At 32.4% G+C, this 18,119-nt stretch overlaps 1 protein-coding gene across 1 annotated transcript; it reads right to left on the bottom strand.

The window, feature by feature from the left end:
• Positions 1–5,994: 5,994 nt before the first annotated feature.
• On the bottom strand, positions 5,995–16,994 carry LOC139498895 (collagen alpha-2(I) chain-like). The gene is made up of 8 exons (XM_071287484.1): positions 16,893–16,994; positions 15,027–15,058; positions 14,187–14,262; positions 12,501–12,521; positions 11,853–11,894; positions 10,707–11,219; positions 7,865–7,930; positions 5,995–6,188 (listed from the first exon to the last, which is right to left on the bottom strand). Exons 1-8 carry the CDS (start codon positions 16,975–16,977, stop codon positions 6,115–6,117), a joined length of 909 nt encoding a protein of 302 aa, XP_071143585.1. The 5' UTR covers positions 16,978–16,994; the 3' UTR covers positions 5,995–6,114.
• Between the last annotated feature and the right edge of the window lie 1,125 nt (positions 16,995–18,119).

The raw sequence follows: 18,119 nt of genomic DNA, 5'->3' as shown, positions 1-18,119 counted from the left end.
TGTTCTATGCATGTGGTAACACTAGAATGTGCTATGTTCTATGCAAGTGGTAACACTAGAGTGTGCTATGCTTAATGCATGTGGTAACACTAGAATGTGCTTTGTTCTATGCATGTGGTAACACTAGAATGTGCTATGTTCTATGCATGTGGTAACACTAGAATGTGCTATGTTCTATGCATGTGGTAACTCTAGAATGTGCTATGTTCTATGCATGTGGTAACACTAGAGTGTGCTATGTTATATGCATGTGGTAACACTAGAGTTTGCTATGTTCTATGCATGTGGTAACACTAGAATGTGCTATGTTCTATGCATGTGGTAACACTAGAATGTGCTATGTTCTATGCATGTGGTAACACTAGAATGTGCTATGTTCTATGCAAGTGGTAACACTAGAGTGTGCTATGCTTAATGCATGTGGTAACACTAGAATGTGCTATGTTCTATGCAAGTGGTAACACTAGAGTGTGCTATGCTTAATGCATGTGGTAACACTAGAATGTGCTATGTTCTATGCAAGTGGTAACACTAGAATGTGCTATGTTCTATGCAAGTGGTAACACTAGAGTGTGCTATGTTCTATGCAAGTGGTAACACTAGAATGTGCTATGTTCTATGCAAGTGGTAACACTAGAGTGTGCTATGCTCTATGCATGTGGTAACACTAGAGTGTGCTATGTTCTATGCATGTGGTAACACTATAATGTGATATGTTCAATGCATTAGGTTACACTAGAATGTGATATGTTCTATGCATGTGGTAACACTAGAATGTGCTATGTTCTATGCATGTGGTAACACTAGAATGTGCTATGTTCTATGCATGTGGTAACACTAGAGTGTGCTATGTTCAATGCATTAGGTTACACTAGAATGTGCTATGTTCAATGCATTAGGTTACACTAGAATGTGCTATGTTCTATGCATGTGGTAACACTAGAATGTGCTATGTTCTATGCATGTGGTAACACTAGAGTGTGCTATGTTCAATGCATTAGGTTACACTAGAATGTGCTATGTTCTATGCATTAGGTTACACTAGAATGTGCTATGTTCAATGCATTAGGTTACACTAGAATGTGATATGTTCTATGCATGTGGTAACACTAGAATGTGCTATGTTCTATGCATGTGGTAACACTAGAATGTGCTATGTTCTATGCATGTGGTAACACTAGAGTGTGCTATGTTCAATGCATTAGGTTACACTAGAATGTGATATGTTCTATGCATGTGGTAACACTAGAGTGTGCTATGTTCAATGCATTAGGTTACACTAGAATGTGCTATGTTCTATGCATTAGGTTACACTAGAATGTGCTATGTTCAATGCATTAGGTTACACTAGAATGTGATATGTTCTATGCATGTGGTAACACTAGAATGTGCTATGTTCTATGCATGTGGTAACACTAGAATGTGCTATGTTCTATGCATGTGGTAACACTAGAATGTGATATGTTCTATGCATGTGGTAACACTAGAATGTGATATGTTCTATGCATGTGGTAACACTAGAGTGTGCTATGTTCAATGCATGTGGTAACACTAGAGTGTGCTATGTTCTATGCATGTGGTAACACTAGAATGTGATATGTTCTATGCATGTGGTAACACTAGAGTGTGCTATGTTCTATGCATGTGGTAACACTAGAATGTGCTATGTTCTATGCATGTGGTAACACTAGAGTGTGCTATGCTTAATGCATGTGGTTACACTATAATGTGTTATATTTAATTTATATTGGAACACTAGAATGAGCTATTTTATATGTGTGTAGTTACACTAGAAATCATGTTATCCTTACCACAGGTTGATTTTTATGTCGTAACTACAATCCCGTTCTCTTTTCACGAATGATACGGTAATCTCAGTACTAGAATATATTACAAACGAGACGATTTAAATTTGGAATCATCAATTTCCCCAACCTTTGGAGCGATGTACCAACTTGACCTGCAAATGGGATATACATTTCTCATCTTATTCGATATTCAAGAGCCTGCAGCATCTAATTACACTTTGTATACCGTTACCAGTGTCTGAGCAGAAAGTTGATGAACCAGTGGTATGTCAAAAAACGTCTCGTACAAAAGGTCCATCAAAGGGTATCAAGATTTTGTTGATAAATATTCCATATGAACGTCACAAATAATACGCTATACTCTTGAAGTATAGATTCTAGATACCAGCATTGTTTATCATCTTAATAACATGTTACAGTATTCTCTAATGTGTCTTTAGGGATATTTCTTTTACTGTTCAGTCTGTTTTTGGTGGTATACATTTGACGTGGCTCTGTTCTTATACATCTCGTCGTTGCGTTATTGTTCTATGATAGTTTTTGTATTCTTGTCTTTCCGTTTCTTATATGTCTTGTCTATACGCCTTTTCGTGTTTACTCTTTTACATATGACGTGGCTCTGTACTAATACATCCAGTTATTGTGATGTTGTTCTATGATAATTTTTGTATTGTCATCTTTTGTTTTTACTTTTTTGCTGTGCCTATATGCCTTTTTATGTTTATTTTTTACATAAGATGTGGCTCCGTCATTGTTTTATTGTGCCATCGTAAATGTTTGTTGACAAATTTGACTGCTGTATTCCGAATTTCAACATTTTTACCGATTATGTCTGTTTGTTTTGTTCACAAATTGTTTGTTAATATAATGCAATTTTATGCTAACTATACAACGAGGTTCAACCCAACATTTTTTACTTAAGAAAATTCCTGTACCCAGTCAGGAATATGACAGTTGTTTTCCATTCGGTTGATGTGTTTGAGTTTTTAATATTGCCATTTGATGGACTTTCCGTGTCGAACTTTCCTCGTAGTTCAGTATTTTTGAGATTTTTCTTTTTACCGAATTAGACTATTTACCGGGTTTAATATCAAAACAATCCATGAGACATCTCAATAAGAAAACAATCCATGAGACAACTCAATAACAAAACAATCCATAAGACAACTTAATATCAAAACAATCCATGAGACATCTCAATAAGAAAACAATCCATGAGACAACTCAATAACAAAACAATCCATGAGACAATTCAATATCAAAACACGAGCAACACGACAGGTGCCACATATGGAGCAGGATCTACTTACCCTTCCGGAGCACCTGCGTTCCCCCCTAGTTTATGGTTGGGTTCATGTTGCTCAGGCTTTAGTTTTCTATGTCGTGTCTTATGTACTATTATTTGTCTGTTTGTCTTTTTCATTTTTGGACATGGCGTTGTCAGTGTATTTTCGATCTATGGGTTTTGCATGTCCCTTTGCTATCTTTCGCTCCTCCTTTGTCTGCAGTATTTGTCTTTAGTTTTTATGACAATGACCCATATATTGACATTTGTAATGACAGAAGTAGGTCAGAAAACAGCTTAAAAGAGGGACGAAAGATACCAGAGGGATAGTCAAACTCGTAGTAATATGCTCTGTGTCATAATAGTGATTTTTGAATGCATTTACCACGTTGACGGATATTTGACAACCGCTTTCCTCATTATGTTAACGAGTTAACTGAAAAGTTCAGGAGCTTTACTTGTGGAAATTTGAATGCAAGTACAACTACTGATCGTTTTGGTCCGCTGTTTCGCTAGCGAATAACAAAACTTTATTGGTATTTATCCATAATTAAAGAATAGTAATGGTTTGCACTACAAAAGTCTAAAAGTCTGAAAAGACCAGTTTTTGTCTTGATTTGCATGAACTTTTACTCGATATTCTCCAAAATTATGACTTATGTCTTAATTTTTCTTGACAAATTCTCATTTATATTAAATTTGTATGAAATTTACTCGACATATTCTCGACATTCTGAATATGGTCTTAAAATTTCTTGACAAATTCTTGACATTTGAATACTGTCTTGAAATTTCTCGACATATTCTCGGCATTCTTATTTTTTCTTAATATGGTATGACATATTCTGAACATTTTGAATTGTGTCTTAAATTTACTCGACAGTTCTGAGTTTTACAAATCGTAACCGATATTCATGATATAACTTTAATCTTTATTTCTCTTTATATGATATACTGTTGTTTCCAGTTTCACTTCTTACAACAAAAATGAAAGTTGGGCATGTAAAATAATTGAAAATTTGGGTATCTAAATATTTTTACAAATGCAAATATGGCTATGAAATCTAATGTATAAGATAATTTAAATGTGGGTTTTTAAAAAATTACAAATTTTGATTCCTAAATCTTATAAATTAAATGATTAAAACCAATCATACTGTAGATATATTTCATTCTACATTCATAACATTCAATGTTAATATGGTCAATAATTATTGTACAAAAATGTGGTTTAAATAAATAGCAAATTATGATGATATACAAATCATTCATTTAACAGAATGTCAAATAAGAATTTCTGATTTACCTGTAATCAGTCATACAACTTATCAATTGATCAGTTAAATCAAAATTAAACTATATGGGGGATTATTCAGTTTACTAAATGTTCCAATTTATTTGCACCAAAAGGGTATCTTACTATACCAAATTAATCCTTGATTCTTCAAAGTTTAGTTAAGCCATAATAAAAAGTAGTATATAAAAGCAATAGAATGTCATAACCAGAGCAGAATAAATCTTTACACATTTCAGGCGAAATTTATACTGCTGAGATAGTGTCAAGACATATTTAAGACTGTCAAGAATGTGTCGAGACATATTCAGATATTATTTAGAATGTCAAGAATATGTCAAGACATATTCAGACATTATTAAGAATGTCAAGAATATGTCAAGACAGATCGAGACAAATTTAAGACAGTCAAGAATTGGTCGAGACTAATCCAGACTCTTATAAGATGATACAGGAAGTGTCGAGAAATTTTAAAACAATGTTCATACTGTCAAGACACTTGTCAAGAAAGATCAAGAACCTTATTAGACAAATTCATACTATGTCAAGAATTTTTCAAAATTATTCAGACAAATTAAGAATGTCGAGTAAATTTATTTTGCAATTTCAGACAAAAACTGGTCTTTTCAGACTTTTTGACTTTTGTAGTGTTGAGAATTCCACTTTTATTTTTACAATAGCAACAATTATTCGTTTATGTGAGCAACTTACTGATATTAACATCGTTTAACTGAAATCTGCGGTAAATTGTGTAGTATTTTATTGAAAAACGCGTGTTTTTGTCAATTCTTAAACAGACAGCAGACAATCATGCATGGTAACTTCTTCAATGGATTTGTCATAAACCGATTAAAAAAGAAGCATCGGAAAAACAATTATTTTACATAACCATTAAATGAAGTGTACTCGACCATTGTATGGAAATATTTAGGTAAATTCGCCAGGAATATAAACTGTGTGTGTCTTACGCTCTTTCCTGGATTAAATTTCATCAGGAATATCAACACCGAAAGCTTTTAAAGAAATGCAAAGTAAGACCAGACAACATCATAGAAAACATACATTGAAAGACGAGAAATTATTTAGATGACATGTGTGTATGAAGGCAACAGTAGTATAACGCTGTTCATAAGCCATACATCGATTAAGCAAAAAACGATTACTGGTCACAAACCAAATCCGGAGCGTATAACATATAAAAAGTATTGAATTATAAAAATAGAGAAATGTCAATGAGACAACTATCAACCAATTTCAAATGAAGTGATAGTATAGGCAATTTAAGGATAATCACGACCTCCAACGTTGAAAAAATCCCATACTGTATAGTGGGCTTTGAAAGGCTCTACATAGAAAATATTAAAACACTCAATTGCAAAATCTAATGGCCTTATTTATGAGAAAACAATTTACGAAAAAAACTAATATGACTGACAGAAACTAACGGCAATCACTCAACTACAGGCTTTTGACTTGGGACAAGCACATATACAATGTGGCGTAGTTAGACCAGTGGCATACAAGCCTGTACAGGTATTCTTTTACTATATTTGTAACTGACTTGACACTGATACAATTGTTATCAGTATAAATGGGAAAACAGAATATAAATAGATCATATAAAGTTTATTTTTTTTTTCATGGTACATCAATTCATACTGTCAGTAAACTTATTTTTAAAGACAGAAGAAACTCGGAACTACTTTCATGGTTTTGCATCCTTTTCTTCACTTGCCTGGTGTCGTTGCTCCAGTTGTACGTGTTGTCGTTTCTTCAGTTGTTCGTGTTGTCGTTGTTTCACCTGTTTAAAACCAAAACAAAATTTTTTGATTATTGTAATCTTCAGCTACCAGACATAGATAGTTTCATTAGATGGAATACTAAATTATAATTACAAGCATAATCAAAACATTCCACAAAGTGTACAAATACTCGGATAAAAAAAAACATCGCAAATAAAAGTTTAAGTGTATAAGTGTATCATTTCTTTATTTTTGTATTTGTTCATTTGATATTCTCATATCATCTGAATAACTTATTATGAGTTACACAAATACTATTTCGAATAATCAATTCGTTTGATGTATTTAGCTGAAAAGGACGCAAGTACTTTCGTAATGAATCACAATGTTTCTACCTTTTTGTGATATATTTTCCTCAACAAGTTTTAGAATCAAGCATCATTATTGGTTCCTCTGTGAACCAGATGCGCGTGTGTAACGAAATAAGGACTTATAAGTTGGTCGTGAACAGTAAAGTACAGAAACCAGTACTTAAGAAGTTGGCGGTAAACAGTAAATTACAGAAACCAGTACTTAAGAAGTTTGGGGTGAACAGTAGAAACCAGTACTTAAAAGGTTGGTAGTGAACAGTAAAATAAAGAAACCAGTACTTAAGAAGTTTGGGGTGAACAGTAAAGTACCGAGACCGTACTTAAAAAGTGGGTGGTGAACAGTCAAGAAGCTCTTTAAGTAGTTATTTTGCCACATGGCAATAAAAAACATGAATAACGGTATAAAAACACAATAAAAAAGGAACAAAATTAATATTGAATTGAAATTGACAAATAAAGCACGTCAGCATTCGATTAAACTGGTTGAGATATGATATTGTATTACGGTAAATCCTTTCGATTAAACTGGTTGATATATGATATTGTAACATAAATTGGATTTTTTCCTTTGATGTTTTTATGAAATAATTTGCTTAAAAAGTGTGGTGAGGGAAAACCATGGTATATTATATGCAAATTTATGTTGTACCATACTTTGCTAATTAAATATGCAACTCGACTAGAATCCAAAGAAAAAAAGGCGGAGCTTCAGCCATGGTATAACATATTCATTTTCATGTTATTCCATGGCTGAAGCTCCACCTTTTTTTTTAATGTATCCGCCTCTAAAATATTTAGGAAACTGTAAAACGTACTAAAAGGTCAAGATCTTCATTTGTTTTCATTTTATAAGAAAAAGCAATACATTATGTGTACCACATTTCAAGAAACCTTTTTCAAACTACATAGAATTGTTACGAATTCCCTTAATTTTGGAAACAATTACTAAATGTTTCTTTTTCAGTTTTGAAAAAAATAAAATGTAACACTATCATTTCCTTTGCGAAAATTCAATGGCCTTATTTATGAGAAAACAATTTACGAAAAAACTAATATGACTGACAGAAACCCACGGCAATCACTCAACTACAGGCTTTTGACTTGGGACAAGCACATATACAATGTGGCGTAGTTAGACCAGTGGCATACAAGCCTGTACAGGTATTCTTTTACTTTATTTGTAACTGACTTGACACTGATACAATTGTTATCAGTATAAATGGGAAAACAGAATATAAATAGATCATATAAAGTTTTTTTTTTTTTTTCATGGTACATCAATTCATACTGTCAGTAAACTTATTTTTAAAGACAGAAGAAACTCGGAACTACTTTCATGGTTTTGCATCCTTTTCTTCACTTGCCTGGTGTCGTTGCTCCAGTTGTACGTGTTGTCGTTTCTTCAGTTGTTCGTGTTGTCGTTGTTTCACCTGTTTAAAACCAAAACAAAATTTTTTGATTATTGTAATCTTCAGCTACCAGACATAGATAGTTTCATTAGATGGAATACTAAATTATAATTACAAGCATAATCAAAACATTCCACAAAGTGTACAAATACTCGGATAAAAAAAAAACATCGCAAATAAAAGTTTAAGTGTATAAGTGTATCATTTCTTTATTTTTGTATTTGTTCATTTGATATTCTCATATCATCTGAATAACTTATTATGAGTTACACAAATACTATTTCGAATAATCAATTCGTTTGATGTATTTAGCTGAAAAGGACGCAAGTACTTTCGTAATGAATCACAATGTTTCTACCTTTTTGTGATATATTTTCCTCAACAAGTTTTAGAATCAAGCATCATTATTGGTTCCTCTGTGAACCAGATGCGCGTGTGTAACGAAATAAGGACTTATAAGTTGGTCGTGAACAGTAAAGTACAGAAACCAGTACTTAAGAAGTTGGCGGTAAACAGTAAATTACAGAAACCAGTACTTAAGAAGTTTGGGGTGAACAGTAGAGTACAGAAACCAGTACTTTTGTGGTGAACAGTAAAGTACAGAAACCAGTACTTAAAAGGTTGGTAGTGAACAGTAAAATAAAGAAACCAGTACTTAAGAAGTTTGGGGTGAACAGTAAAGTACCGAGACCGTACTTAAAAAGTGGGTGGTGAACAGTCAAGAAGCTCTTTAAGTAGTTATTTTGCCACATGGCAATAAAAAACATGAATAACGGTATAAAAACACAATAAAAAAGGAACAAAATTAATATTGAATTGAAATTGACAAATAAAGCACGTCAGCATTCGATTAAACTGGTTGAGATATGATATTGTATTACGGTAAATCCATTCGATTAAACTGGTTGATATATGATATTGTAACATAAATTGGATTTTTTCCTTTGATGTTTTTATGAAATAATTTGCTTAAAAAGTGTGGTGAGGGAAAACCATGGTATATTATATGCAAATTTATGTTGTACCATACTTTGCTAATTAAATATGCAACTCGACTAGAATCCAAAGAAAAAAAGGCGGAGCTTCAGCCATGGTATAACATATTCATTTTCATGTTATTCCATGGCTGAAGCTCCACCTTTTTTTTTAATGTATCCGCCTCTAAAATATTTAGGAAACTGTAAAACGTACTAAAAGGTCAAGATCTTCATTTGTTTTCATTTTATAAGAAAAAGCAATACATTATGTGTACCACATTTCAAGAAACCTTTTTCAAACTACATAGAATTGTTACGAATTCCCTTAATTTTGGAAACAATTACTAAATGTTTCTTTTTCAGTTTTGAAAAAAATAAAATGTAACACTATCATTTCCTTTGCGAAAATTCAATTTAAATTCGATTTAAAAAGGGGGGTACCTATACAAAAAGGAATAAATATCGGCTACAAATATCTGTGAAAAAACATGATTTATAGGGGACGTACACTATCTACGCCCCTGGATCCGCCACTGTTAAAATATTATTTTATCATTAAAATTGTGTTTTAATAAATAATCTAATAAAATAACGGAAGAGAAGCATTTTTCAATTAGATGAAAATTCTGTAAAATATGATTAATTTGTATGATACATTGAAAAAAAACCAATTCTTACCGTCATTAGAATAATTATTTAATCCTTGTCGCTGGAATCCGACATTTTTGTTTACCTCAGTCTGATGACATTATGAAATTACCTGCGCCTACAATCATACACGGGGCGCAAAACTAAAAACACATCAGGGAAAATCTGACATTTTCTTTACTTTCTGCAAATTCAGGGGTTCTATTACATGAAGTACACAGACGATCATACACGAAGCGCAAAAGTGACTTGCGCGAGCTTCCATTTCATTGGATAAAACTGTAACGTGATCAATTTCCAATATTAGTTGAAGGTCTTGAAGCTGTCAATCATTTTATTTATATTACAAATTTTATATACCATGTGTCTTACTCATTAACATATTTAAGCAAACTCATCCTTCGGATTCGTTTGTTTAAATATGTTAACTCGTAAAAACCATGGTATATATAGTACTTGTATTACGGTAAATCCATTTGTAGCACATCAGCATTCGATTAAACTGGTTGAGATATGATTTTGTATTACGGTAAATCTATCTGTAGCACATCAGCATTCGATTAAACTGGTTGAAAAATGATATTGTAGTACGGTAAATCCAATTGTAGCACGTTAGCATTCGATTAAACTAGTTGAGATATGATATTGTATTACGGTAAATCCAATTGTAGCACGTTAGCATTCGATTAAACTGGTTGAGAAATGATATTGTAATACGGTAAATCCAATTGTAGCACGTTAGCATTCGATTAAACTAGTTGAGAAATGATATTGTATTACGGTAAGTCCATTGGTTTAACTTTTTTAGTGATGAACAGGTGCTTCACAAGTAGCGAGAAGCTTACTACGTATGTTACAATATGGAGAAGTTGGCGTTTAAAATAAAATTACGTAGAACCGAGCTACTAGTATTCGGACTTCTATTACGTTTTATAATCTTAATGAGTTACATTTTTGTTGAATGCCAATATTAAAATAATTACGAAAGAGTTAAAGCTATCAAAGTGAATTACTTCTTAAAACAATATCAGAAACTTGGAAGAAAAAAATTAAACAAATTTAAAATTGAAATTAATTGCGATTTATCATTCGATTATAAAATAAGTTTATATATAATCACACATTTAAAATCATGTGCCTACAGCACAACAAATATTTAAAATTTTAAATACCCCCTGATCCTGACGAACCAGTTTCTCCTTTTGGACCAGTGGGTCCAGGTGGCCCTGTTCGTCCATTTTCTCCAATAGGTCCACTTTTTCCTTGATCTCCTTTGGGACCAGGGTTTCCTTTTGTTCCCTTTGGTCCTATTAATCCCATATCTCCTTTTGATCCGGGAGCTCCAGTCGGACCAGATGGTCCTTCTGGCCCAATGTCTCCTGCGGTTCCAGTTTCGCCAGCAGATCCTCTATCTCCTTTTTCTCCCGGGATACCATCAGCACCTGGTGATCCCTTTGCTCCATCCGTTCCGTCTAAGCCAGGAACTCCATCCATTCCTTTTTGTCCAGTTGGTCCAGCAGGTCCTGTTATACCAGGATTGCCAGTTTTCCCAGGATCTCCCATTTCACCATTTTTTCCGGGATATCCCATTAACCCTCGAGGTCCAGCACGTCCGGTTTTGCCAGGGTTTCCTCTACCTCCTTTTGATCCAGGAGTTCCAGATCGACCAGGAGATCCTCTTTTTCCTTCAAAATGTAAAACATAAATGGAATGAAAAACAGTAGCAAGGATTTAGGAAATTCATTCAGCATTCTGAATTTTTACGATAACAATTGTTTGTAATACACCAATGAATGAACGGTACGTTATTTAAAAAATGGGGTAGGGGATATTCAAAATATTTATATAAGTTTAAACTTGCGTAATAAAGATAACAATCGAAACACATCTTACTGGTTTGATTATATTTGTTTATTTCAATATGAAGAAACACTTTATAGTTTTTTTTTGTGTCTTTTCTATGATGAATACTGTACCCATATTTTGACTATTTTATTTATTCTGTCTGTTTTGTTCACGCATTGTTGTAAATATAACGGAATTTGATGAGACTGTTGTAAAAGTGAGAGGTTTAGCGCTATAAAACTAGGTTCAATCAACCATTTTCTAAATTTGAAAATGCCTGTACCAAGTCAGGAATATGACACTTCTTGTCCATTCGTTTTTGATGTGTTTTTGTCATTTGATTTTGCCATGTGATTATGGACTTTCCGATTAGATTTTCCTCTGAGTTCAGTATTTTTGTAATTTTACTTTTTACACAAAACATATTTCCAGTATTACATATTAATTTTCAATGAATCTACAGTACGTCTTACCTTCTAAACCCTGTTTCCCAGGAGGACCAGGTACTCCAATTTCTGAAAATAGACAATTAAAATTGTTTTTGTGTTCTAATATTAATTATTGACATTATCATTTTTAAGGCATCGAAATTTGTTCCTTGCTTGACATTTTATCCATGTCGCTTCATATTATTAGTCTTGATATAATATTCAGTTATTATTTAAAACTGCTTTGTCGACTTGAAACTGACAACAACTCTCTTTTGTATATTTTTTGCCCTCTTTTCTCTCTTGTTTATTAAACACCGGCATTTCTTTACAATGATTATTTAGACATGTTAGACGAGGCAACTCAAGTAAGGTTGTCTTTTATTATAGTGACATGTGTAATAACAGTTTAACAAAGTACAAATATATTACATAAAAAATGACATACAACCGACCCATTGGGTCTATAAGTCACTTTCAAAATCATTATCATATTTCTTTTATCACGAATTTGAAACAAAATAATGAAAAAAGAGTAAGTTAAATTCAAAATAATTAATTCTTAATAAGTTAACCAATAACAACGTTCTGTTGGACTTTGAAAGTAGTACAAAGAATTCATTAGATTTTTAAACGACAAAGTAATTGACATGTTAGTACTGTATGTATGTAAATGATGTGATAATAACCTACCAATAACTTCATAAGGTTCATCTGTAAAATTAAACAATAAAACAATTTACTTTAATGTTGGTTTATTCTTCATCGCAGTCACCTTTACAATAATGTATATGTCATAATAATCATTCTTCTCAACTCGGCCGATTCCGTACCCTCATCTGGAGAGAAGCGGATTCTACCGAGGATTGCCGAATGTCATAATAATGTGATGTTAATGTTACTAAATAAAAATGCAGGGAAATTGGAACAGAACAATCATAAATAAAATTGAGAATGGAACGTGTCAAAGAGCAAACAACCCAATCAAAGAGCATACAACAGCCGAGTCCACCATGGGTCTTCAGTGCAGCTAGACACTCCCGCACCCGGATTAAGACTTGCAAGAAGCATGGAGCCCTATCTACACAATTTGACACTCCTGTAATGACCCGACGTGGCTACGTATTTAAACATACTGCACTAACAAACGGACGCCCAGCTTTGGCAAATGTGTTATTGCCGTCTGGACGATGACCAGACGTTGCCGTTTTTCTATTCCCTATTTGTTCTTTGGATTGAATAACATGAATGATACTGTATTTACCGGTTGTTGTTTATATGATACTTTATTTATGCTGAACGTTCCTAATAATAGTATCTTTTTTAATAACATGAACAATAATGAAAAACCAAATACGCTTTTTGTATAGGAGTAATGAACGCGTATGAAGTTATTTACAAATAAAAAGTAACAGAAGTACTATACTATAGAATATATACTATAAATCGTTTTCATAAATTATGAATAATTCAATTTCAGTAAGCTGAAATGATTTCTTTCGTCTGCCATTTCAGAGTCGTGATATAGTTGGTGTATTCAATATAATATAAAACAAGTTCTGTAGAAAATAACTATAAGCTTCGAAATTAGTTAGAAAAAGACAAAATGCAAAAGAACAGATTGAAAAAATGAACATGTCTTTATAATAGCTATAAAATTTCTAAGAAAATATTTACAAGTCTCCTACTGGAAATAACTCGTTTTACTGGATCAAACGTTAAAGGGTCACGATAAGAGAAGTAACTCGTTTTACTGGATCAAACATTAAGGGTCACGATAAGAGAAGTAACTCCTTTTACTGGATCAAACATTAAAGGGTCACGATAAGAGAAGTAACTCGTTCTACTGGATCAAACGTTGAAGGGTCACGATAAGGGAAGAAACCTCTTACACTGGATCAAACGTTAAAGGGTCACGATAAGGGAAGAAACCTCTTACACTGGATCAAACGTTAAATGGTCACGATAAGGGAAGTAACTCGTTACACTGGATCAAACGTTAAAGTGTCACAATAAGGGATGTAATTCGTTATACTGGATCAAACGTTAAATGGTCACAATAAGGGAAGTAACTCATTTCATTAGATCAAACTTTAAATGGTCTCAATAAGGGAAGTAACTCGTTTCGATGGATCAAACGTTAAAGGGTCACAATAAGAACTGGCAAATAATATTTTATCCGATTAGGTCTGTTTGTTTTTTTCACAAATGCATGTCAAAATAATAGAATTTAATGCGACTGTTAAACAAGTGACAGGTTAAGCTAGCTTCAAAACCAGGTTTAGTCCACCATTTTCTACATAGCTTTTAGCTTTTGATTTTGTCAGTTCAGTATTTTTGTGATTTTACTTTTTTGTATAAGAAAGAAAATATTTATACCTTGTTTATGTCCCTGTCCATAATCGACATGTACGTAGTCTGCGTCGTTAGTATATCTTTTCACACGATCTACAATCTGTTTTTTAAGGTAATATTTTACTTGTAGAGATAATTTTTAAGTATAAATCATATTTGTTTAGATCATTATAAGTAAAATTCATAGTTATAAGGATGATTATAATTATAATTAATCATATTTGACAATATCCTTATAAGTATAAATCAATATTAAAAAAGGGGGTATCATAAAATTGGCGCTTCAGAATCTCACGGATGTTGGATCATTTTCCCGTTTGCACAAAAAATTACAAAAAAAACATCACTTCAGTTGTTGAATTAAAAACGTTTAGTGCGTTGCGATCGAATCAAAGAATGCAATTATGTATCAATTATGTACCAAGTGTATTGTTTTCATTTAGAAAATAATTGTATTGAATTTTAAGCTCCGATGGCATCAATTGGTAATTTGATGGTCGCAAATTATGTTTACTGGAGACGCGTATTTTCGACCATCAAATTACCAATTGATGCCGTCGAGGCCTAACATACAATATTGTTATCCCCATTCTAATGAAACTGATAGAAAACAACGTTAGTACATGCATTTTAAATCTGTCATACGTTGCTACGCTTGAGCGTAAATTTTCATGGCATCAATTGTGAATTGATGCCATGAAAATTAGCGACGTTATCCAATCAAAATGAACTTTACAAACGATGTTGCATTAGAATACATATTAAAGTTTTCTTTGTTAAAAATTGTAACTTGAAATTGCTTGACAACAGATAAAACAAATCTATATGTTGAAATAAACATGATTAACTAAGAAAAAAACAAACCTCATCTTTATCTTGTTGTTCTGTAAGTTTGCCTGCACAAAATATCAGAATTCTGAATATCAATATTAATCTATGATCATGTTATTTGAAAACTGTTCGCTATAAACGATTCTCTTGTTAGAGATATTCAATAGGATAAGCACTCGCACAAACTGGTATTGTAGAAAAATATCGAGTACTTAAGTTTAAGCCCAATTAAAAGAGGTATAAAACCGGAATTAACATACAATAAATATCTATTGAATAAATTGATAGTACAATAGCAAAACCATTGGTACATATACATGTATTTAATTCAAGTATTTGAATTATCATGTGACTAAAATAACACAACCTACTGGTTTTTGAAAAGTCATTTTTTATAACATCCCGGTATGGCTCCATTAGGATTTTCTTTTTTTATATTTCAAATGTTTGTTTACAAATCCAATAATGTTTCAATGGCAATTTGTTTTTGTTGAAAAGATTTCAAAATATGATCTTCAAACACTTTACTGTATAAAATATAAAAGGTTATCTTTTAAATCATGTGAGACGCAAATGGCACAAAATAAAAGGTGCATACAAATATTACTGAATTTAGGTTTAAATAATATACACACTTGTAAAAATAAATCCTTTACAAATTACTCAAATGATATAACTCATAAAAACTTTCCTTTTTTGACAGCATTTATGTTTAAAATGATTAGCCAAAAATTAATGATTAAAGTATATATAAAGATATTTGCAGACGACATAGATTTGCATATATTGCATAATATGTATATATATATAAGTCACATCAAATAATCATATTTTATTTTTTTATTTGCATTTTCTCAATGTACAGTAAAGATAATGTTCATCAAAGCCATATATAAGGAAAATAATAATCAGATATAAAGTAAAATATCCAGTATCCTTAGGTAACATAATGAATGATGCATCGGTTTCAACTAAACAAAAAGTAAAATCACAAAAATACTGAACTCCGAGGAAAATTTCTAAACGGAAAGTCCGTAAACAAATGGCAAAATCAAATAATAAAACACATAATTTCTGATTTGGTACAGGCATTTTCAAATGTAGAAAATGGTGGATTAAACATGGGTTAAAAGCGCAAAACACAACAATAGCCTTTAAATATCAATATTTTACCGTTTACAAGTTTTGAAGTTTCTGTTCTTTAATTAAGAATCAGACATCAAACAGTCAGTCGTGATATTTTACTAACTTCTGAATCTTAAGTTATTGTAGTTTTCTTTTAAACAAATTAATCACAAATTTGAACTCGTCTTGAATTGATTTTAACTTCATAATAATATTTCAACTCAGGCTTCAATTGTCAGATATTTTGATAAATGCAAATGCGTTACATTTGAATTGCCTATTAGAAAAAGCAAATACAAAATGCGTAGAACACATGCATTTGAAATGACAAAACAATAACATATAAAAGCAACAGTAGTATACCGCTGTTCGAAAGTCATAAATCAATTGTGAGAAAACAAATCCGGGTTACAAAAAAAACCGAGGGAAAAACATCAACCATAAGAAGAAAAAAACAAAACAACAAAAACACTCAAGTGCAACAAAAAAACCAAACGACAATGTAACACACATAGAAACTCGTTTAATATCAATGGTGTGTCATGTTGAAGCCTTTTATAGCGGACAAAACATAATTGATTTTGGTCATTGTTACATGCTTTCGTTCATAAAAAAAAACACATAAAAAACGACCTTAGAGACAACAGTCTACAAAAATACAAAACAAAAAACAAAACAAAAAAAAATCAGAAATACTGAGCAGCACAAATTCAACGTTGACATAGGATAAAATCATATGAAAATAGAAATTCATTTCCGAAAGTTAGAACTTACCGAGTAACTTTTGCGTAGATTTAGCATCAATCTGAAGAGCAAAAAGCGCTGCTAGGCAATACCAAAGACACATATACATTGACATCTTTTTGTGTAATTGAAGTCTATGCAGAATACTTCCAAAGTGATCCGTTTAAATACTTCTTCTAAGCATTAAAATTCTTTTGTTAAAACATTTATCCTTTTGAAAAATAATTATTTTTAAGTTTTAAGCAACATGCCCCTCTTTGTTTTTTCATTATGAACACATTTTTCAAATTAATTCTCATTTCAAAATATTCAATGAATTAAAAGGAGAATTTAAACATATAATGTTATAGCCTTTAAACAAAAACTAAGTTAACAATATAATTCAAAGGTACCACGTTGACAAATCGAAGGCATCAATGAGCAAAGTATACATTCTCTTTTGTCTAATGTGGTTGTGATGCTAAGTGAGTTTTTAGATGTTAGTCCAAAAAAAAAATGATGTGGGCCATTGTTAGGATTCAAAATGCAGTTGGATCTTAAATTTATCGTGGGTCCAACATTTTACACTATTTTGTACATTTATGTATTATTAATAAGGACTTGGATTAATAATCGGAATTTATCAAAACAACATTGTTCAATATGATGGCTTAGGACTAAGAGTAATAACCGGCCCAATAAGAGTGGATACGTGGAGAAGGATATGATAACCCTTCCGGAGCATTTAAAATCATCCTTGGGTTTGATGGTGTGCCACGTGGAGAAGGATATAATAACCCTTCCGGAGCACTTCAGATCATACTTAGGTTGGAAGGTGTGACACGTGGAGTAGGATATGATTACTCTTCCGGAGCACTTCAGATCATCCTTGGGTTTGATGGTGTGACACGTGGAGTAGGATATGATAACCCTTCCGGAGCACTTCAGATCATCCTTGGGTTTCATGGTGTGACACGTGGAGTAGAATATGATAACCCTTCCGGAGCATTTGAGATCATCCTTGGGTTTGATGGTGTGACACGTGGAGTAGGATATGATAGATAACCCTTCCGGAGCACTTCAGATCATACTTAGGTTTGATGATGTGACACGTGGAGTAGGATATGATAACCCTTACGGAGCACTTCAGATCATCCTTGGGTTTGATAGTGTGCCACGTGGAGAAGGATATAATTACCCTTCCGGAGCAATTCAGATCATACTTAGGTTTGATGGTGTGACACGTGGAGTAGGATATGATTACCCTTCCGGAGAACT

This window comes from Mytilus edulis, chromosome 12 (genome assembly GCF_963676685.1).
Source record: "Mytilus edulis chromosome 12, xbMytEdul2.2, whole genome shotgun sequence".
In the NCBI taxonomy this organism is placed as follows: domain Eukaryota; kingdom Metazoa; phylum Mollusca; class Bivalvia; order Mytilida; family Mytilidae; genus Mytilus; species Mytilus edulis.
Note: the sequence above shows the minus strand (reverse complement) of the source record. Positions and strands in the feature narration are given on the sequence as shown.